The following is a 23,388-nucleotide window of genomic DNA, read 5'->3' as shown; positions in this document are numbered from 1 at the left end:
AAATTTAGAAAATGCAGATAAATAAAGATAAAATAAGAATCACTCATAATTCTACTACTTAGACATTACCACTATTAACTCCCCTTTGGTATAGATTCCCCCCCATATATACTGGCAAAGCATTGGGAGCCCCTATAAAAGATATTAAATATTTTATCCCCACAAAAAGGCTATGAGTTCCCTATCAAGAGAAGTATTCAGGCAGGATGTTTGAGATTCCTGTATTGGATGGAAGGTTGAACAATCTTTGAAGTGTGATTTGGGCTGCCGGATTAATGATGAAAGAATGAGCATTCTGGGAAAGTCAAAGTATCATTTGGGGATAAGATGAGGTAGTAGATAATGGCTGAGGCTTCTTCTCTACCCTTCCTTGTACCTTAGGCCTTTCCCCAAGGTTCAGTCAGCAGCACTGTGGCCTCAGTTCATGGGTGATACAGCAGAAAAGCAGAAGTGCTTTTAATTTTTGCAAGGCAAGGCATTCGAGTTGCAAAGGATTGTGCTTTTGAGTTTCAAAAGCCTAAGTGCCAAAGGCCTCAGAGCTGCAGCCAAAATATGGACGGACTGATCAGTAGATTGGAAGGTAGATAAAGAGCCAGGCTACTTTGCTGCCAGACTAGAGAAAGATTTTCTGGACTTCGGGAGGGAGGGTTAAGGAAAGGTGAGATGCGTATGTGGCCCAGGCCCTGGTCCTTCCTACTCCCGTTCCCTGGGAGTGCAGGCAGTTAGAAGGTTTGAGGATCCTTGAGAATCAGATCTGTATTCTTCTCTTTGGGGAAGACCTAGTAGTATGGCAGGATTCCAGAACTGCCTACACCTAGTATATCAGGAGCAGTTAAGTAGAAATTGCTGCCTTGTATATCTAGGCAGGGTGGCCAAAGATAGCTTCACAGAGTACTCCGTGAAGAGTGACTGAGATCCAGACCTGGGATTGGAAGTTGGGGATGATGACTGCAAATGAAAAGGGAATGAAGACCAGACTGCAGAGGTGGGAAAAGCTAGACACTTTCTCTGCTGCTAATCTGCTTTATTATCTTTCTCCAGCAGAATATAAATGCCTTAGGCACAAGGACTTTATCTGTTTTTGCTTAGTGCTGTATCCATAGAATAAGATTAGTGTTTGGCTCATGGTAGTAAGTGTTCAGTAAGTATTTGTTGAAATGCTGTATTAATGGATATCCTTTCTGCCCCTCCACCAAATGCTTCGGCTCTATGTAGCCCTCCAGAACTAATGAAAGCACCAGAAAAAATCTGGAAGACAGTCTTAACTGACCAAATTGAAGTCATTTAGAATAGGGCCTTGAAAGATAAATTAATTTTAATGTTAGCATAATAATTACATTTCTTGCACACCTAAATTTCATATGTACTGTGAGAGGACAAGAAGACGAAGGCAAAATAAAAAGTGCAACTATTTGAGAACTTAAGGGCCTGTAATTGTTCAGTGTGTCTTTCCTTCCCATATACTATCTGACAATGAGTTTCCAACATGTAACTAATTTGAACAAAACTGGCGTGAGAGGAATTTAGAATAGAGAGTAATTTTTATCTGTTTTATACTATGGTTGGATTGAAGCTAAAGATAATGATGCCATTTTTTTGGCCATCTAAAATTTGACCATATAATTTTATTTTCGGCAAAATGCTTGATGCATCTGCAGAAATATAAACCCTTTCAAAATGTGTATAATACTTTGCTCAAAGATAGAAAATAATTTATTTTGCATTTACACATATAAATTTATCATCTTTACTACGGTGAAGGAATGAATTGTGCCAGTTTCTGCATATGTCCCTGTAAATATGGATGCTGGGCTAACTCATGATTCTGTCATCCAGCACGTAGGACTGTGATCACCTGTTCTAAGAATTTCTACATGAAATGACTCATCTTTTAGGGACCACTATCAAGCATTATATTAAGCTTTATAACAGAGGGCTCTTCGTCTGTTAAGGGACCATTCGTACATTTGCCAATTTGATAATTATGGTGGCTACTTTGGTTGCAGAGATGGGCCACTCAGATCTCCTTTCAAGGAAGGACCCCCTGCATAGTTGCAGGGGTAGCTGATGGCTTCCAGCTATCTTCTTCTTCAGGGTTTGCCTCAATTACAATAAGCCTCCTTGCTCAAGAACACTGATCCATCAACATATATTTTATGTATGTATGTATATATGTATTTTAGAGACAAGGGCTTGCTCTGTCACCCAGGCTAGAGTGCAGTGGCACAATCATAGCTCACTGTAACCTCAAACTTCCGGGGTCAAGCGATCTTCCCGCCTTGACCTGCTGAGTAGCTAGGACTACAGGTGTATACCACCATGCCCAGCTAATTAAAAATTTTTTTTTTTTTTTTTTTTTTTTTGTAAGATGGGGTCTCACTATGTTTCCCAGGCTGGTCTTGAACTCCTGGCCTCAGGTGATCTTCCTGCCTCAGCTTTCTGAAGTGCTGGGATTACAGGTGTGAGCCACTGCTCTGGTCCCCACTCAGTCAGTCAGTATAAAGGCTGGACCATTTCTGCCCACTGTGAGACAACTTTGACAGGCTCTATGTGTCCCACAGCTTCCTGGGGGTCTGACTGAAGCTTTTTTGGGACTGCACTGCACTTCAGCTTATTCCTCTGCCCAATCCTGTTGCCACCTCCTTCCTTCCACAGTGGTTAACCTTTAACAATGCCCTGATTGCCAAACTCTGTTTCAGGGGCTCCTTCTGGAGAACTGAACCCATGATTATTGGTTCTGTGAGTGGTCCCAGAAAGCCAGGAATAAGATGGAGATTTGGAGCTGGGTCACTCGCAGCCTGACTGGCAATGAGGAGTCCATTGATGGTGGCAGGTGGAATGCAGACGGGTCCTGGCACAAGGTAGCCAGTCCAATTGTGAAAACTCGCCCTGGTGGTGAATTAGGGCATTAGATCTGTGGAAGATACTAGCTGGTGTAATGTATGAGACATTTAGAAATGATAGTGGAAAGTCGTGGGTAGTAACTCAGTAACTCTAAGGTTAATGAAATTGAAGGGCTGTTGCTAAGCGTCGTTGATATTCTACAGAAAACTCGTATGTGATTATAGGGGCCTTTACTCTGTAAATGAGGGTTGACTGTAGGAGAGTCCATTACAGAACTAGGCTCACTGATTGCAATGGGGAAGCTGAGACACTGGTAATAGAGGCCAGGTGGTGGGGCTTAATTACTAGAAGCCAGGTAGATGCAATTTTTAATATATAAGTATGAGGGCTGAGGGGCAGCCAAGGGGGCCCGACTCACAGAATTATGAGATGGTCACTAGAATATAGCACCCTCTGGAACAAAATAAATGGGCAGTCAGGAAGGATGCTATTCTGTGTATATCATTGTATTTGAACAATATATCGAATTACTGTCTTCTAAGCTACTGTTGCTTTCTGGGCACATGGAGCTTCTTGGGTCCAGGCACCAGCTGTCAAGGAAAAGAGTCACTATCTAGGCAGGTGTAATTTAGTGTGATCAAAGGGAGGAGGCAAGGTTGCTGTTACACCAGGGGGACAGGGCGGTACCCAGATGATCCACATAGGGCTTCCAGTTCTCTGTTGCCCAGTTGTGATGGGTCATGAACAGGGCAGAAATTCTTGTCTGAGAAGACATGGTACACAGGAGCTTAGATCTCTCATGGATAAGGGTCTGGGACGTTGCATCTAGGGCACCCACCATGACCAGCAGAGACCATTGTTAAAGATGAGGGCAATCTCAAATAGAGAGTAGAGGATGGAGACAATGAGCTGGGCTCAGGTCCAGCTGTAGCTGCAGAGCTTGTAGTTATTCTTCTAAAGTTTCCTCTTCAAAGGTCTCCTCTCTCCCTGAGAGTCCTGGGGGAGCTGCTTCTCAAATGTGAACATGATGAAGAACACACTCCGAGCACCACAAAGGGTGGACTGTGCTGGACACTTGATGTACACCCAGGTCTCTCTTTGAGGAAAGACTTGTTGCCCAGTTTCCAGGTGTCAAGTCCACAGGCAGCTTCGGCTGTCAGCCCCTGCAGGGTTTGCCTCAGCTGAGGAGAGCCACCTCACCCCAAGAGACTCTTGGAGACAGCCCACGGCCAATGACTAATTGCAGTGAGTGTATCAAGGCCAAGCCATCTTCATCCTCCCGGAGACAACTGTGATGGGCCCTGGATGCCCCAGAGCTTCTGTGGGTGGCCAGGCTTTGTTGGGTCCAATGTCATCGTTTGACTTCTCTTTCTGCCCCATGCTGCTCCATCTTTACTTCTGTTGGTGTTAGTAGGTAACTCGTGCCATGTTAAATCCAACCTGTGACAGCAGCTGTGAGCTCTGGGGAGTCAGAGAAGTTCCAATAGAATAGAGCTGGTTCATGAAAGAGAAGACCTGAAATTGAATGTGGAGCCTAGATCTGAACAGCTTTGTGTCCACGCATCATTTCCCTCCCCTTTGAATTCGTGCTTAAGTATCAGCAAAACCGTGATAAAATCATCACACTATATCTGTATAGTACTTTATATTTTCCAAACTTGTTCTGATCATTTTAGGGCAGAAATTCTCTATCCAGCATGCATATTAATATCATCTGTGGAGGATTCAAAACCATGTTAACCTCTGGGACCCATCCAAATGGTTTGCAGTTAGGCCTGGGTACATTTTAAAAGCTCTGCATGTGATGCTCTTCTGCCTGGAGGAAAGAACCATTGCTCTTGATCTGGAAGCTCAAAATCTTAAGTGCTAGTTCTATAGGTACTGACTGTGTGATCTTAGATGGGCCCTAGCAGTTCTCTGAGCCTCAGATTCTTCATTTAGAAAGTGAAGTTAATGGCAAAACTGATCTCGTAGGTTGTTTTGAAGATTAAATTTTAAAATGTATGTGAAAACCCTTTGCAAACTATAGAAACATTTCTTTTTTCTTGAGACTGATTTACATTCTTGTTTCCTATGCTGGAGTGCAATAGCACTGTCCTGGCTCACTGCAACCTTCGCCTCCCCAGTTCAATCAGTTCTCCCCAGTATTTTTTTGTATTTTTAGTAGAGACAGGGTTTCACCATGTTGGCCAGGCTGGTCTCGAACTCCTGACCTCAGGTGATCCACCCACCTCGGCCTCCCAAAGTGCTGGGATTATAGGTGTGAGCCACCACGCCCAGCCAGAAACATTAATTTTTATTATATGTGATTACATTTTCTTCTGTCAATTGTTGTTTTATAAACAAGGAAAGGGAGATTAGAACTCACTGGTTTTCCACTCTGGCTCAGGCTTTTAATAAAGGAAAGGAATTGCACAGAGATTCTGATTTGGTAGTTCAGGGTTGAGACCCAGGACTCAGAGTTTCTAAAAAGCTTCACAGATGAGCCTGGTGTGCAGCCAGGGTTAGGGACTTCTTGGTTAATGATCTGTCCAAAGGTTACACAGTGCTAATAAAGTCAAAGAACAGGGACTCAACTCTAGCCCTTTCCATGCCTCTCTAGAGTTTTATCTACTATTATCCATGCTGAGTGCTCTTTCGTGTACATACTTATTGTAACATTGCATGTTAATCATAAAATATAATAATAGAGATAAAAGGGATTTTGAATTTAAAACATTGTATAAATATAATGTGTTATGATTATTAAATGTTAAAATAATTACTCCTATCCCATTAGTGCTAAATCATATGATTTGTGTGCTTTTAGTAAGGGATGAAACTCTGTAGGTAACACAAGCTATTTTTAAGATTATATGAACCAAGCATAAATTAAACAATGTGACACCAAGGCTGAAATAATGTACGCAAGTACTAAATGAAACGTTTAAGGGAATTCAAAATAGAGTAATGAACTGTTACCTACTGTTCCCCTATCTTGAACATGCTGACTTAATGTGGCATCATGAAGGAAGAGAATGGAATAAAGAGAGAGAGAAGGATGCACAGAGAAATGAAGATCATTTTCGTGTGATCATGACCAGGCCATTCATATTTCTCATATAGCCTGGAAACAATTTCATACTTATTGGAAGATGTGACCTTTAAATGTTCCTTACTTGCAAAAAGACAAATATTCTCGGAGCAGGGTGTTAGCTGGTGGACTCATCTGTCCTGCCTGCCCTTCGATTGGAGGCCACTGCAGGGAGAATGCAGACTGGAGTGGAGCAAGTGTGGTACTTATTTTTTACATTTCCAGACTTTAGGGTAAGCTCTCTTTGACAGCTCCCTGATTTCTTTAACACAGCAAATCTTTAATCAGTGTAGATATGTTAAAATGCGATTTTTTACAGTGAATTGACCTGAGTTGAGTACTTGAGTTGTAATGTGTATTTTTTTCCCCTTCTCAAAAGCTGACTTGTAGGGGGAAAAAAAAAAATCAGATATTCTATGATATACTTTTCCTCAGTGACAAGATGTTTTGGGGGAAATCATCCAAGCTTGAAATAAAATCTTTATTGAAAGTAATTCTACATTCATGCCAGTCAGATACATTGTTGGATTAGACCAGATATCCCAGGGGAAAACTATGGTATATGCAGCAGGCTGAGTTGATTATTTGGGTCTCCCGTCAGTTTTTAACTTCCTGACAATGGCTGAAGCATTCACAGCCGCTACAACTCTGTTTTCATCTTTATTTTGAGAGAAAGTTAATACACTTTACCTTAACTATGCCAAATGTACTGGAAAATAACCCAGTAATAAGATATACTCCACCTACCAAGTGATCTCTGTGTGTAGAGAGCATTTAGCTGTGCATTTTAAGGAAACAAATACACACAGCAAATGACTGAAAGATATTGTGATTATTTTTTCTGCTTGAACTTTAAAATTTTCTTGGCAAAGCCTCCTGTGTGCTGTCTTAAAACCAGTATGTATACATAATCAGGGGGCCAGGTAGATGAATTTCATTGCAAATTCCCTTCAAATGGCAGGGCAGCTTTTTTTCCTCCCCTATATTAGAGTGATTTAGTTATCAATGTTATTTGATGTTAAAAACAAAGACACAGGTGGGCCAGGTGACATTTGTTTCCACTTAGAGAATCAACAACAGCTTAGGATGTCACTTTTGAAAAGGTCAGAGCATTGCTTTTTGGACATAATTAACAGTGTAACCAAAGAAGAGAGAAAAAGGCATAATTTCAAATTTGGAATTACATTCTGATTCACTGTGAAGACAACATGGTGTTGTAGTTGCCGATAAAAGAAAGACATGACCTCTAGTAAATGTTTGATAGTAAACACATTCATTTGAAAATTCACAACTTAATTTTGCAATTCTCATCTTTCTATATCCTAAACTTAATTGCTCTCATGTCACCAAAGAACAGAAGCAAGAAGGTGAAGTGGCCTTTGATTCAAGCTTAAGAACAGAAATGATAGTTTAGTACTGTGTTGCAAAAAATCACAATGTATACTCTCAGACAAGGAAGTTTCAAGGTAAAAAGTATATGTGTTCTGAGAACCATATTTCCTACCTGAGATATATGTTGGTTAAAAACTTAAAACAAGTTGAAAAATTTTTGTTTTTAAGTTAAAAAAGATTCTGGATGTCCTCTGATAAATGAATGGATAAACAGGTGTGGTATATCCATACAATGGAATATAGTTTAGCAATAAAAACAAATGAGCTATCAAACCATAAAAGAAAAAGGAAGAATCTTAAATGCATATTGCCAGGTGAAAGAGGCCAATCTAAAAACGCTGTATACTGTATGATTCCACGCACCTGACATCCTGGAAAAGGCAAAACTTTGGAGACAAAAAGAACAGTGGTTGCAGAGGTTTTGGGGAGGGAGGGAGGAATGAAAAGGTGGAACACAGGAGATTTTCAGGGTAGTAAAACTATTCTCTGGCACTATAATGGTGGCTACATGTCATTATACATTGGTCAAAACCCACAGAATGTACAGTGCAAAGAGGGAAGCCTTATGTAAACTATAGACTTTAGTTAACGTCTCAATATTGGCTCATAAGTTACAACAAATATACCACACTAACACAAGATTTGAATGATAGGGGAAATTGTGTGTATGTGGTGGGTGGAGAAGAGATATATGGGAAGTCTCTGATCTTTTTTTTAATTTTTAAGTTCTGGGACACATGAATACATGTGCTGAGCGTGCAGGTTTGTTACATAGGTATACAAATGCCATGGTGGTTTGCTGCACCCGTCAACCCATCATCTAAGTTTTAAGCCCCGCGTGCATTAAGTATTTGTCCTAATGTTCTCCCTCCCCTTTCCCCCTACCCCCTGACAGGCCCCGGTGAGTGATTCTGATCAGTTTTTTAAACCTAAATCTGCTTTGAAAAATCTATTAACAAAAAAAGTTAAAAACGGATAAAGCAGATAACAAATAGCATCCATTCAGGGCTTAGCGGTCAATTTACCTGCTCATGTATCCTTAGGGCCACACACATTTGAGTTGTTTTGCACTCATATTACTACTATTTTTATTGCCACATCTATGCCAATCATGACACCTAAAACCATATTTAAGCATGTCTCTACCAGGAAGCCTTTCAGAATCATATTCTGATCATTTGCTTATTTGCTTTCTTGGCATTTAAACATTCAGATTGTATTACATTGTTGTTGACGTGTTTTATTTTTATCTCTAAGTTATTTCATGCACATATGTTTTACTCTCAATTAGATTGCAAAATCTTTGCATTTAGGTGATATGTTACCTTCAGCTTTACTCCTGTTTCATTTATGGTAGAAAGTTTGGGCATTCTGTAACTTCTTATTACAAATAGTTTTTGTTTTCCGTTTGACTGACAGATTAAGCTTTTTCTCACCCAAAAGGGATTGTCTCACCCAAAAGGAAACAGAAGTGAGGTACTCCCCAATATTTTTCTGTCTGCAGTCAGAACAACGCTGTCAACAGACATTCATGTTTGTTAGATGTTGAGGCTTTTCTTGTGTCATTTCTCCCTGTGTTCTTCCTATCTTCTGTGTTTTACTTTTTTTGAAAAAAAGGATATAATCTGCAAATACAACAATATAATGTAACATTTAGAGGGTTTTTTTTTGAAAAAGGAATTTGGTAAGTGCAAAATATCATCTGTGGATGCTCCATTTTCAAAGGTTTTATGAGAGTGTGAAATTACTTTAGGTTAAGGTATCAAAAATAGAATGTGGAAGTCATGAGGTTCGTGTTGAAAAGTCTTGTTTTTTGACAGGTAATTTCTACATAATCCAAATAAGAATATATACAGAAGAGAATGTCTAAATAATCTACTTCACTGACTTATAGAATTATGTGGAAATTTGTGAGGCCAACTGACCCACAATACCATAGGAAGTTAGAGAAAAAAGTTGATTTGATGAAGCAGCTTTAGCCTCGTTACTGCACACCAGTTTTAATTAGTGGAGTGAAAGATCAACTTGAACAAGGAAATAGAAAGCCTGATTTTCTCTCCTGGCTTCGCTTCTTACTACCTGTAGGGCTTTGGGCACTCAGCCTTGCTCAGCCTCAGTTTCCTCATTTTGAATATCAGACAGTTGGGCAGAAGGATTTCTAATTTCCTTGTGCTGCAAATCCTATTAACAATTTTAAACACCTTTTCCATCCTGTAACTTGAAATACTTTGCGAGGAAAGTTGACAAGCTCAGAAACACATTGCAAGCACAGCAATCAATTGCAAAGTAAGTGAACCCTAAAATGTAAAAAGTTTGTAGTAATCTCTTGCATATATAGGTATATTTTAAAGACACACTTATACATTATAGGATGTTTATATGTATCTTTACATTTATTTGTCAAAGTGATGAGTGAAATAGAAAGGCAGAAACAGAAGATTTTTAAGGAAACAGACATGAGTCTCCATCTCTTGGAAGCATAAGGGTGTGTCTACAGTCTGAGTTTTTGTTTTCTTACACTTATAAAAGAATGGTGGCATTGGACAAAGAGACCTGCTCTAGCAGAAGGATGGCACACAGATTTGCTTCACCTGGCTGATGGTGGCTGCCTGCTCTGTGAGAAAGGACCCTGAAGGTGAAGCCACAGTGTAAAAGGGTGATATGATCATTCAGTTATGTCAACATGGGGTTCGGGAATGGGGAATAGGGGCATGTGTGCCAGGAATGTGCCACTCAGCAGAAAAGTAATTTCAAAAGGTAACCAGATACATCTATGGAAGCAACAAAAGGTATTCCTGGATAAGAAGGAATCTGCGAACTTGAGAGGCAAGCTGCTGGGGGTTTTCAACCACCCTTAAATGAGTATAGAAAGAAGGGAAAATTTAAAGGAATAGAGGTATCAAAGTAGACAAACAGTGACTATAGGAATATATTAGAAGTAATTTACAAAGATAAATATTTGAAGCAGATTTTAGAGAAATCTATATAAATGGGATATGTCTTGGTGATCCCTTCAGATGAGCACATATAGATCCACTTCATTTTTAAAACAACAACATTACAATATTCATAATACATATTTTTAAAGCCCAGTTCCCAATGGATGTACATTTTCTCCCTCCCCATATTTTGTTGACTTTATAGTCATGAAAAGATCAGGCCTTCCCATGGTTGGAGGTGGATATTGAAGACAGAATCATAGGAAAACTATAATAGCCTCTGAACGATTAAAAGGATCTACTAATGTCAGTTGTTCAGTGATAATTTTATCTCAATAGTGATTATAAAGAGAGGGAAGATGTACAAGGATGCTGAATAAAGGAGCTTCAGTAGATTCCCTGTATTTTGTGTTTATACATTCGCACTCTTGTGAGGCGCCTCTTTGCAGTGCCTTATCTAGGGGATTACTAATATGACAACACTCCTGATTTATAGAAGCTCAATTAGGTTAAACAGTTTGATTCATTTCAATTGGATAAAAAAAATCGCTTGTTAAATCTGAATTCTTGCTCTGCAACTAACACAAACTCGCACTCATTATTACTTATGGTGCGTTTCTTTATGGATGAAGTGCTTCTCAGCCAAGTAGCGGTAGTCACCCAGCTGATGACCATAAGGAAAACCAAACACTGTCAGTAGAATAACATCCTTAGCCAAGTGTTTATGTTGGATACATATACAATGCAGAACTGTTCTTAACTAATGATACAAAGTTGGCCTCCCCAAGTCTCTCCTTTTGTATTATTCCTTGCCACCCATGTGTTGAGCTAGATTTTCTCAGGACCTAAGCCCCACCCTAAAAGTAAGTTCTGCTTCTTTGCAAGCTGGATTTATTCTTTCCAGCTTCCAAGTGAACATCATACATCAAATAACTGTGAGTTAGCTATAAATACAATTGTGATGTGACTGTTAATACAGTTTCTAAAGGTGATTAATTTATGTACACAGGGTATCTTAAACAATGAAATGATCTGGATGATTTGATATTTTAAAATATTGTCCTTTATGGCATTTTGTTTATATTTCCTTTGTAAATCTATTGGTTCATTACATTCTTAATAAAATTTTTTTTTTTTTTCTTCTGGGAGGCAGAGAGAACATCCAAACCTTCCTACTAAGGACTTTATTTTCTTTCTTCCCCTTACTCCAACTTTCCGTGTTTTGAATTCTCTCTGACCTACAATCTGGAAGTTTCTCCTCAGTTGGCTGAAATAATGTTTTGCTGGCATTCTTCTAACCAGATATCCCCTTGATACGTTTTATACCAAGCTGAAAGATCTGGCAAACTGCTGAAATGGAAGGAATGAGGCACTGGCACATGAGGAGCAAGGGCAGACAGACCAGGCAGAACTAGTGCTGTCCCCGAACATGGGGCTCATGGCAGAGAGAGGCCCCAGGAGTCAATACTGAGATCGCAAGAAACTAAGCGGCACAGGTTGATAAAGCAGCTTAACACAGGCCACAGGCAGGGAAAGAACATCTGCATGAACCACATGGAGACTGACCAAGTCAATAGGACACCATTAGTAGGGCTTTCCCTACTCATGACTGAGGTAGCATGCCCCTCAGTAGAGGTCTTCTACTTCTACACCTCAAGGACTGTCTCGGAAGCCCCCTTCTTAAGGAGCTAATGTGTGTTCAGTCCTTGCCTTGTTCCACTGAAGTGCCTCGAAAACATTGTGAGACAGGTACTATTATTCTTCCCATTCCAACTGAGGCTCGGGGAGGTTGCCCAGCGACATACTGAAAATGTTGTGCCAAGATTTAAACCCGGCTCACCTGAGTTTAAAATCTGAACACTTCTTCTCCTGCTGCCTATCTGTCCTCCTGTTTGGTTTCTCTGTTTGCTATTCTTTTTCCTCAGTCACCACTCTCTTTAGTTCCCGGTAAGATATCCCTTGTCTCAGAGCTGGGAGCCAGCCTGTCCCCTTTCTTCCCCTGGTCCCAGCTCACTTAACCCCAGCCTGGGTCAGAGCCCCAGGCCCCTTGCTTTCCTGGCAGGAGAATAAAGACAGCTGGCAGTGAGAAAAGTCTGTGAAGGAGAATATGAGCAGTCGTGGTTATGGCTTTGCTGTGTGAGAACTCGCTCTGTCGGGGAGCTGCATGGGCTTCCCACACTTGCTGCATGGACAGATGTTTTCAATTATGATCACTGACAAGCCTCCAGGCCAGGTTCCTTTCTGATTGGCTGTCACTGGACTGTGAGGGGAATAAAGGAAACTGAGGCTAGGATGCAAAACACCTCAGTCATCACTTTAATCATGTTTCTCCGAAGCAACTGGTTGAGTTGGACAGTTCACCCAGAATTGGAATCCTTTTGTAAACACACACTCAATTTCCTTTTAAACCTTTCTTTCATTCTGGTTTCAATTTTTCTGCCCAAAGTTCTTCTGACATAAGACGGAGACATTTGTCATTTCTTTACCAATTCTTTCCTTTTGTTGGTTTTCCAGTGTTTTGGGTATGTACCAGAATGTAGTAGGAGTTCTGACTTAGAGAAATTTAACTTGATATTAGACTTCTAAACTTGGCATTGCACAGTCTTCTACAAAAATGATCTATGTCTGATCTGGAAGCACCAATATCCTATGTTTCCATCTGCAGTCACGTGGGAAATGTCTCACCCTAAGAAGCCACTTCTCGTGTCAAGTTTGCACCAACCATGGAGCAATTTGACATAGCTCTCTGCGTTACTAGAATTGTTGTCTGCCTTCCTAGCTCATGATCAGATCTGCCGTAATTAATGTGATTTCCTTTTTTTATTGCCTCTGGTGTGTCCTAAGGAGATCCAAAGACCACTTGGTCCCAAGGGAAATCTGACAAATCATGGGCATGGTCAATAATAAAAAAGAATATAGACCTGGCTCTCAGAAGTCTCCCTGATAACTGTCTCCACTATGTACTGCTGCTGTAATGGGATCAGTTATATTTGGTACCACTCAGTTTCTAGCTGCTCATTGTTTTTTCTTCCCTTCCTTTTTCTATAAATTAGAAGGGAAAATAAGATCATCAGGTGGATTAAAGCTTTCTAAGTTCATTTTTATTTCTCATTCTTCATGTCATATATCTGGTTGGAAAAAAATGTATTCAAGATGATCCAGCATTTCTGCATATTAGTTTTATGTCTTTTTGATGTCCTGACATTCGGTTTGTGTGTGGTCCATCTTGCTCAAGTCTCCAGGCTGCCCTGTCTCTGCTGCCATTTTAAAACAATAGCAGCAGACATGCAAGTCTCCAAATGTATTTGGTAAAGCAGATACAATCCATAGTCTTAATTCCTGAAGGCCCAGGTCTCCATTTCAATTTCTGAAAAATGTCTCTTTGACTTTCAAACTAAACTTTTTTATTTTAAGCTCAAAGATAAAATATTATAGGATGTTAATTCATCCTTTTCAAAAAAGGCACATGAGGGTTAAAACATATGCTTCCTTCTTCACTCAGAAAAAAATTCATTCCAACCTTTTTGGGGGGATCACATATAGCTCTAAAACAGCTGAAGCTAAAAACATCAAAGTTGGCATGACTTCAGTTATCACTGAATCAGGAAGATCAAGCCAAGTTTTTGAAGAAAATGGTTGAGCATTTTAAAAATAAAAGAAGTCAAAATGCTTTCTCTGAGCATGCTCAGTGGGAGGTTTTAAAATATTTTCTTTAGGTCAGCTTTATTTTGCTCATATCTTTGGAAATATTTCAACAAAAGCCATCTAATTAGTCCTTAATAACATTGTTCACTAATGCCCTAGCCAAGGCCCAAGTGTCTGTCATCTGCCAAGGTGATGTTTTCACCGTGTTTGCCAAGGGACCACTACTGGGCAATGTTGGTGAGTTGCTTTGGTCCTTTTATATTTTTGTCATTGTTTGGTTCAGCGATTTTGGGTGGGACAAGAATGGAGGGAGGGAGATGAGTGACAGGATGTGAAGTAGTTTTATAGCAATACAGTACATTGAATATAGCTGCTAAATCCTCGCCTGTTTTTTGTGTTTTTTTTTTTTTTTTTCCAATTAATCACAGCTTCAGTATTTCTGGAAAAAAATGGATGGGATGGTATTAGCATTTGCAAACAAAAAGCAGTGTAAATCAATGCTCAAACACATAAATATGGCCCTCAAACTGGAAGCTGAGTAGATCCTGTGTTTCTCATTTCCTCAGAGAATTTCATTGTCTTTTAAGGCACTAAATAGCTCTGCGCTACTGACAGTTTTGGGGCCCACATTTATTCTGCAATAAGACAGCAAACTGCCCCTGCTGTACCTGGGACTACATCAACTGACAGACCTAGCAGATCTCGTTGACACTGTGCTTGTTATCACCACCACTGACACTGTTTTGATGTAAATTTCTCAAACGGTATCAACAGCCTGGTGAGAATATTGCTTCTTATTGCAGAGCTCTTTTACAAGTTTTTACACTGCAATTTCAGGAATTTCTTTCCTAGAGTTCTCTGTGAAAATTTCCAGTAGCATTTTTCAATTGAGGAAATATTTTGCATGTGTAATGGCTCAAGGGAATCGCCTTGCTGGAGACATTACGTTTCTACCTGTCACAGAAAGTCAAGAGGTAGATTCTGACATATCTGTTGTTCCTAATACGCAGACAGACAGTGGTAGCCACGAGTCAGGACATATACATACAGCCCAGTAGACTCTCTGCAGATTGGTTTAGATCTATCCTTGCCTAAGCTAATAAGAGATATAATTATGCTCATCTTGTAGATAAACGTATATGAGGGAAAATGCTATTTTAATAGCTGACAGCAAAATTCCTCCTAGGGGAGAAAATCATTTTTTTTTCTGTTTTGCTTAGCAAAACATTTTGATGGACCACTTTGGTTGTAGAAACATAATCTTTCAAACACAGCCAGAAAAAAAGAGAACCAAATTCTCTGCATAAAACACAAAAATGGACTTATGAGAGTTGTGTACAAAAAGAGAGATTATGAAAGTAGAATGTTGGGGGAGAATGATATGGTGGGAAGTTGGAGACCAAATGGAAATGACAATCTATGAAAATTCCTTAGTTGGGGGTGTGGGGAGAATGATCAAGGTGCATTTTAGTAATAGGGGCACCGATTATTTGTTTGTATAGTTTACATTTTAAATTATCAGCTAGGCTGGGTGTGATGTGATCTCTCTATCCCCTGTCAATCTTCAGTAAAAGTCAGCTGAATGCTATGGCCTAGAGTGAGCATTGGAAAACAATGAAAAGGAATCGTCAAGTTAAGAGAACATCGTCCAGTCGGAAGGCATGAGTGAGTTGTGGGTTCAGGGGTAGCAGGAAATCAGACCAGAAATACCCAAAGAAAATATCAACCCTGTGTGATAACCTGAAAGATACTGGGGTTCTAATTTTATAAGAGTTGGCGCTTTGAACAAATTTTATTTTAAGAGGAATGATGATGCAGAATTCCCAAGGACTCTGGGTGCTATTTCTTGCCTGCTTCAGCTGTACCCACGTTTCTTATAAGGGCCTATGGTCCTTGCCAGCTCACTGATTCCAGGATGCAGCAGGACTGAGCTGTATGTGGCCAGTTTTCCCAAATGGTCTTTCTGCCTGTGGTATTGATTCTTGATTTTACTTTTCATTTCCCATGAGGACCAGAATATAGCTTTGAACCCCAGCAGGATTGCTAGGGAGCTTGATTCCCTCGTGTCATTTTTGCCACCTCCTTCTCCCAAGGCTGCTTTTTCTGCTCTCCCAAGTATACTTCACCTGTGATCACTGTTTGCCCCCAAACACAGGTCACAGAGCCTTCCAAGATCGAGTGTGCATGCAGATGGGCTCTCTTAGCCTCATCACTGGGTCAATCTCTGCTTAAAAATCAGCAGTTGGTTCTATTGTCCATAAGGTAAAATCTCAGCTCCGTAATAGGACACATTATTCTTTTGATAACCTGGTTCCAGCCTCTCTTTCCAGTGACCTTCATTCAAAATTCTCCATGATCATTCACCAGAATACTTCTTTTTCTCCCAATGAGTAGACCTGACCATGTTTTCGTTATGGCTGTTTGAATCATGGGCGGAGGCTTGAACCAAGGAATGGGACCAATCAGAATGCCTTTTGTTGGCACTTAAACCTGGCATTAAGGACATTTCAGTCTGTGTAATTGCTGGTGAATATAAGTTCTTTACAAAGCAGAGCATGTGATTTGCATTTTGGAGCTCAGTGAGATCACTTGGACTCGGGAAGGGGAACATCACACACGGGGGCCTATCACGGGGAGGGGGGAGGGATTGCATTGGGAGTTATACCTGATGTAAATGACGAGTTGATGGGTGCTGACGAGTTGATGGGTGCAGCACGCCAACATGGCACAAGTATACATATGTAACAAACCTGCACGTTATGCACATGTACCCTAGAACTTAAAGTATAATAAAAAAAAAAAAGAAAAGAAATAGAAACAAAGTAAAAATGATGCTTTTGCTCCCAAATCTTTTTCTCACCAAAAGTAATTATTAAACTTTAAATTGTTATTTACACCAAAAATACTTGACATTATAGTGACTATAGAGAGCCTATCTCACGCAAATAATGATTATCAGTTAGACTCCATGATGTTCAAAGAGAGGCCCAGAAGTTGTTCGAGTCAAAGGAATTGATCTGACTCAAGTCAGTTTTAACCAGTCAACCATCCTATACAATATTGGTATCTGCTGGGATGGCCAGTGATTACTTGGGAAAAATCCAAATGTTCAAATCCACAGTCGAGGATTGAAATATGCCTTTATTGGTTAGAACACTAAATGACTCCACGGACTACTAGTGAAAGGCATATTCCTTCTTGATTTGACCAGTTCTATATGATAACTTACTTGCTACTCTGATAAAAAATTTTAACTTCCTGAGGCACAGATTGAGCTATTTCTAAGGCTTGTCTCAGCAGAAGTACCTGCTTGTAAATAAGAACTTCATTAAATTTCATCTGCTAGTGACTATTACTTAAAACTAAACATGGCATCATGAATCCCCCACCAAACCCCAAGTTAAAATATATATATATGCTGCCAATGCTTCTCATGTTTGTGCTGCTCTGATTCTGAGGATTGCAATGCAGCAAACAAACAGGTTTCAACTTTGGGGGACCGCGATGGGCGGATCACCTGAGGTCAGGAGTTCGAGACCAACTCGACCGATATGAAACTCCATCTCTACTAAAAATACAAAAATTTAGCCAGGTTTGGTGGTGCATGCCTGTAATTCTAGCTACTCAGGAGGCTGAGGCAGGAGAATCGCTTGTACCCAGGAGGCGGAGGGTGAGCCGAGATTGTGCCATTGCACTCCAGCCTGGGCAACAAGAGTGAAAACTCCATCTCAAAAAATAAATAAATAAATAAATAAATAAATAAATAAGCAAGCAAACAAACAGGTTTCAAAAGTTTTTATAGATTACCATTAGGAATGGGAAGAATTGTTTCTTATTTTCATGCATTTGGCCAGTCAGAAAGCCAGAGGACATTAAATAAGCATGTTTGAATCTTTTTCGTTCTACTCGATAGTATCATTTTCATGTGCGAGACACATTTCTATCATTTTCTTCTTAGGAATGAATTTATAACCTATTGTTTAAGACTGGCAGAAGAAATGTACAAAGGGCAGTGCTCAGCATTCATCCTCATGTTCTACATTTTCTGTTTACATTGCTTTCTCTGCCCAATACATGGTTATGACTATAGAATAACAAAACGATTCTACAAGTCATGTTTAAAATTCTAGTAATAAAGTTTTCTGCATTTCAGCTACTGAAGGATGTTTAGAAAATGCATAAATAGGTCAAACGTAAGAGAGTTTTGAGAACCAGGAGCATTTATGTAAATGAAGAGAATGTGGGAGATTGCTGCAATGCAGTAGAAGCTCTCTTGGCTGACTCCCACTTAATCAGCTATCTCCCCCGTAAAACATACTGACCAATGCCCACAACATATTCAATGTTCCCGGCTAGTTAATGACTCTCAACTGCGCACATCTGTTCCCACTAGAGGGAAGTCCCAGGAGAGAGTCCCAAACAAGTTTATGCCAGTTGTACTTATTATTGTAATTATGTAATTTAATTAAATATTATGTAAACTGATGAAATATGAGCACAAAAGGAAGAGAGTTGCTTTGCAAACACTTTCTTTGGAGAGAAGAATATTCTATTATGTCTAAAATTACTGAAGTGTTTTCTCTGAGGGTAGGGATAGATCTGGGTGAACTCTCAAGGCCTTTTCCAAATTTATCATGATAGATGTTGGTTGGGTTTTGAAATGTTGCTTTCTTTTAGATCTAGTCCTTCATTCTATTTCATATGACAATAGCTGCCAGCTATCATTTCCTGAGGGCTTACTATGTGCTAGGCATTGTGTAAAGCAATTTGCTTGCATTATCTCATTTGACATACATAGTAGTAACTGTTAATTTTTGAAAACTTATGTGCTTGGCTCTATGCTGGAAACCTAATATATATTACCCATTTAATTCTTACAATAATTTGTAGATATGAAAACTGAAGCTTAGAAGAAATGAGAAATTTGTCTACATTCTACACTTTGTCTATAACTACACTCTACACTTTGTCTAAGTAAAAGAGCTGGGATTGGAACCCTACTCTATTTAATTCCAAAGTCTGTCTCCTATCACTATACTGTCTCCACATATAGGGTTTTTTTTTTTTTGTTTTCTTTTTTTTTTTTTTTTTTTGATGCAGTTTTGCTCCTGCTGCCCAGGCTGGAGTGCAGTGGCACAATCTCGGCTCACTGCAACCTCTACCTCTGGGTTCAAACGAGTCTCCTGCCTCAGCCTCCCAAGTAGCTGAGGTTATAGGCATGCACCACCATACCTGGCTAATTTTTTGTAGTAAGTAGAGACAGGGTTTCACCATGTTGGTCAGGCTGGCCTCAAACTCCTGACCTCAGGTGATCCTCCCACCTTGGCCTCCCAAAGTGCTGGGATTACAGGTGTGAGTCACTATGCCTGACACATATAGGTTCTTTAAGGATGTGACTTACTTATTCTTGTAGTCCCAGTGCCTAATTTAGTGCCTGTGTCATCACATGTGCTCATGAGTGTTACCTGGATGAAGAAATGCACAGATGGATGGATATTACTTTGATATTCTTCATAGGCCTTGTCAATTTAGTAGCAAATGAGAATGAGGGATAGGCAACCTTTTCTAATTATAGGCACCAGTGCTCCTTAATGTGAGTTAGCCTTCATTTACATCTATTGATTGAAATATTATTGCAATCAGAGACGGGATAGTTTTGTTGGACAAAAAAGATTGCAGTTATACTTTACTATTGTGGATAAGTGGATTTTTTTTTTTTCAGCCTTCTAGTCATTATTTCTTCTTCTTTTTGGTAAGACCATCTTTGGGGAAAACTGCTTCTTCCTCACTTCTAGTCTGTGTGGTTGAGTGGGCCTGTGTCTCAAGCCTGACTAATGAGAGCCATGCAGTCCTCTGCCATAGAGACTGGATCAGGAACAAACAAGTAATAAACAAGGGACCAAATCCAGGACAAGGAGAATAATGTTTTGAGAATTTTCTTTTCCCACAGCGAAAGAGAAGCTTACTTGCCCCTGAGTATGCTAAGCTGATATATGATACAATTCTGGTGTTGCCATCTTGCTACCAGGGAGAAAGATTTTTAAGTCAAAGCTAACCCAGAGGCAAGCAGAGTTTAGAAATGGAAAGAAACAAATTCCATGCAATACCCTTTGGCAATTGAATCTAGTCATGCCCAAAGTCACATCTGATTATGGAATTTTCAGTTATGTGATCCAGCAAATTCTCTTTTTTGTCTAAACTGTTTGAGTTGGGCTTTTGACACTTGCACTAAACTTAGCATTTCTTAGATACCTATGGAAGCCTAAGATAGTTTTTCATATAGTAAATAATGGGATCAAATAGCTTGAAACCATGGCTTATAAATACTTAGGAGAGAAAAAGAAATTACGTTTTAAGCAAAGCAAATTATACATGAAGCTGAATCTAATATCTGTCTCTAAAATCTTAGTTCTAGTAGGTGTTTTAACTTTGGTGCTTAGTACTATTATTTTGTTTTTTAATTTGAAGGAATATTTGCTAATCTGCTAAATAAAAGGTCTTGATTAAGAGAGAGGACACGACATTTCAGGATCTGTATTTCTAAGGTGTCATCAGATAAAGTCCGAATATTCAGGAGGAATACCCCCCACCATGTTTAAAATGAATTCTTTAATTCAGGACTGCTTCAAGGAGTATTTTCTTCCTACTCACTTGCAAATCACACACTCTTGTATACATATCCACGCAGAAACAGAAATCCATTCAGGTACAATCTAACTTGCAATCAAGAACTGTTAAAATAGGACCTTTATCATCAACACAGCACATCCCAAAATGTCTTTGTAAAATAAATCAAATTATATGAGTTAATTGATTCCAGGCAACATCAGCAACCGCAGGTGGAGACAGAATATCAGGATGTTTATTAATGAAATACAATTAATCAAAATTGACAATACCAATTCCTGTCTCTTGTATTTGAAAGCTACCTGCAGTGGCTGTAGATGTATTTGTTGAATTTTTAAAACACAATTTTTACGAGGGAAAAACAGGGAGATTTATGAAAACATGGGATTTTTAGCTGTGGGTTTTGTACTACCGATGTTTAAACAGTGAAAATATACTCCTAAATGCAATTTGACAAGCGATGCCAAAGATGCCAGTGGTAATTAATTAGTACTTAATTGAGACCACAGACCAACAGGACACAGGAATTGGTCCTCAGTGCCATTTCCCCCCTTAGGCTCCATCTCATGAGGGTCAGAAGTGTGGCTGCAAGCTGAAGGTCAGTAAGTAAATTGGGAGAGCACATTGACACTGGACATTTCATGATGGATCTCATTCATTCACCCTTTGCTGCTGCCCCTGGCTATCTCTGATGAGAAAAGGACCGTGACTGTTTGAAGGGGGAACTTAGCATTCATGCACATCTAAACCAAGGTAGGCAAGGCCCTCACCTGCTAGACTAGACTGGATGCTTCACAAAAAGATCAAGATCAAATATTAACATGAATGAGGGCAGGGTTATGGTTAGATTTTTGTAAAATAAATTTAGATAAAAGAGAAATTTCTTAAAACAATTTTTTTTTTTGCAGAAATAATTTTTCAGTAAAAAATGTAGATAAGAAATTTCTTAAAAATAACTTTTGAGAAAATTTCCTAGATATTATTATTATAGATTATGGACTTAAAGATTTTAAAGACTCTAGAAATTCCATCTTAAGTATTGTACATATTCCTCCAAGTCCTCCCCAAGACACACACTTTTTCTTATTAGGTAGGGGTCAATGTCCTTAAACAGAGAGAAAAATTCTTCGTAATCTCATAGACTAAGCAAATGAAGAAATGCAAATGAATTCTTTTAATCTCTGAATAAATTATAGTCAGCTTCTGACTGAAAATATATGGTAGCTTGTCTTACAACACAAGTTGGGAAATAAGTTTGTTAAACTTGCTACCATATTTTCTGAAAAACGAAGTTGGGACAATTTTTATTTTTCTAGCTTAGAGTTGAAATCAGTAATTGAAGGTACAGTTGATGGATGTAACTGGGAATTGAAGTCTGGGTCCTTGGGTACCAAACCCTCAATCCACACAGATTATTTTACTTTTGAAGGGCCTTCACTCTCCAAAATGGACTCAGATAAAGTACAAATGCTACATATACATCTGGAAAAAGACTTTTCTGGGGTCTGCTTTATTTGGTCACACATATGCCTGCCATTAAAATGAATCAGATCTTCATCCTTTTCAGCATTCCTAGAAAGGGCTTGACTCAGATTCTTCAGAGGTCCTTGAGAACTTGTCTTAGACAATGCTGCTCACTGATGGAGCAGAGGGCACAATGACGATCTGATAATAAGTACTGTCTCTTCTCCCAACTGACCTCCTGCCCGTGGCTCGTTCATTGACCTAAGTTTGTTCCCATGAACTGAGAGTTGCCTCAACATTACTGCTCCTTTACCACAACTGGAGAAATCCCTGACAAAGGCTTTCTTTATGAAAGTGGAGATATTCATGTGACATGACTGGGGTAGATCAGTGGCTCCCAGCCTCCCTCTCTATTAGAAAACATAATTGTGTGTCAGTGATGGCAACAGAGAGAAATGCCATCTGGTGTGCTCAGAATTAAAAAAAAAAAAAAAAAAAAAAAACCAAAAACAAAAATGGGGAAGGAGAGTTTCCTTATGATCTTGACATTAATTTACCAAGAAACTTTAAGAAAATCGTGTCTTTTAGTCAACCCTCATCTCTGTTTTTTAAAATATCAGTTTGTAAACCTTATGGGGTATTTAAAGATAAAATCATTTTCAAACCAGGAGCTATGTATACTGTTTAGTGAGTTTTTTTGTTTTTTTTTTTTTTTTACATTCTATGAAAATTTCACATGTTTTCCATTGGCCTTTAAACTCTTCTGATTTTAATACTGACAACCTGTATTATTTAAACACCGCCTGGAAATCCATACATTTTAGACCTTCCCTGAAATACAACTTGACAGTTATAGTTCTATGCTTGGCTAAAATTAAATGTGAGGTTGTGAGCTACCTACTTCTACCCTTTCAGTGAACATTTCTGAACATATTTTGTGAATATGAGCATCAATCTTATTTTATTTTGTATTAACCTGATTTATACTTCCACAAAGAATATAATACATTTTAAAAATGCATTCAATATAAAAAAGTTAAAATATATTTAAAATGACTAAGACAATAAAGGTGAAGAAAAAATAAAGGATGAAGGTAGTATTCCAAATGCATGCTATGAGGTTCCAAATGCTTGTTGGATTTGGGCCAAATTTGATTCGAGGCTTTCTTCATTCCCTGTGAGTCATTTTACCTCCATGTAGGTGTCCAGTGATTGACTTTACTGTTAACTTGTGAGAACATTTCTGCTTTGCTTGTGCTCTCTAACTGACCACATCTGTCCAGAGGCACCAAGATTCAGAATTTCTTACTATTTTCCCTTTTGCAAGTCAAATTGGTGAAAGGAACAGGTTCCAAATCATTCATTCATTCATCTATCCAATTCACAAATATTTAGTGATTTTTA

At 39.1% G+C, this 23,388-nt stretch overlaps 1 protein-coding gene across 7 annotated transcripts in view; it reads right to left on the bottom strand.

Annotated features, from left to right (window-relative positions):
• ARHGAP15 (Rho GTPase activating protein 15) overlaps positions 1-23,388 on the bottom strand; it is a 627,654-nt gene that overhangs the window by 13,483 nt on the left and 590,783 nt on the right. The window contains exon 14 of one of the 7 annotated variants that reach the window (XM_031651768.1): positions 3,568-4,338. The exons of the other annotated variants lie outside the window; for them this stretch is intronic. Coding sequence (XP_031507628.1) covers positions 4,314-4,338 — 25 coding nt within the window. The 3' untranslated portion in view covers positions 3,568-4,313. Of the gene's footprint in view, positions 1-3,567; positions 4,339-23,388 lie in introns of those variants that run through there. 7 annotated transcript variants of the gene reach the window in all.

This window comes from Papio anubis, chromosome 10 (genome assembly GCF_008728515.1).
Source record: "Papio anubis isolate 15944 chromosome 10, Panubis1.0, whole genome shotgun sequence".
Classification (NCBI taxonomy): domain Eukaryota; kingdom Metazoa; phylum Chordata; class Mammalia; order Primates; family Cercopithecidae; genus Papio; species Papio anubis.
The sequence above is the reverse complement of the archived record's forward strand: the minus strand, read 5'-3'. Positions and strand labels throughout refer to the sequence as shown.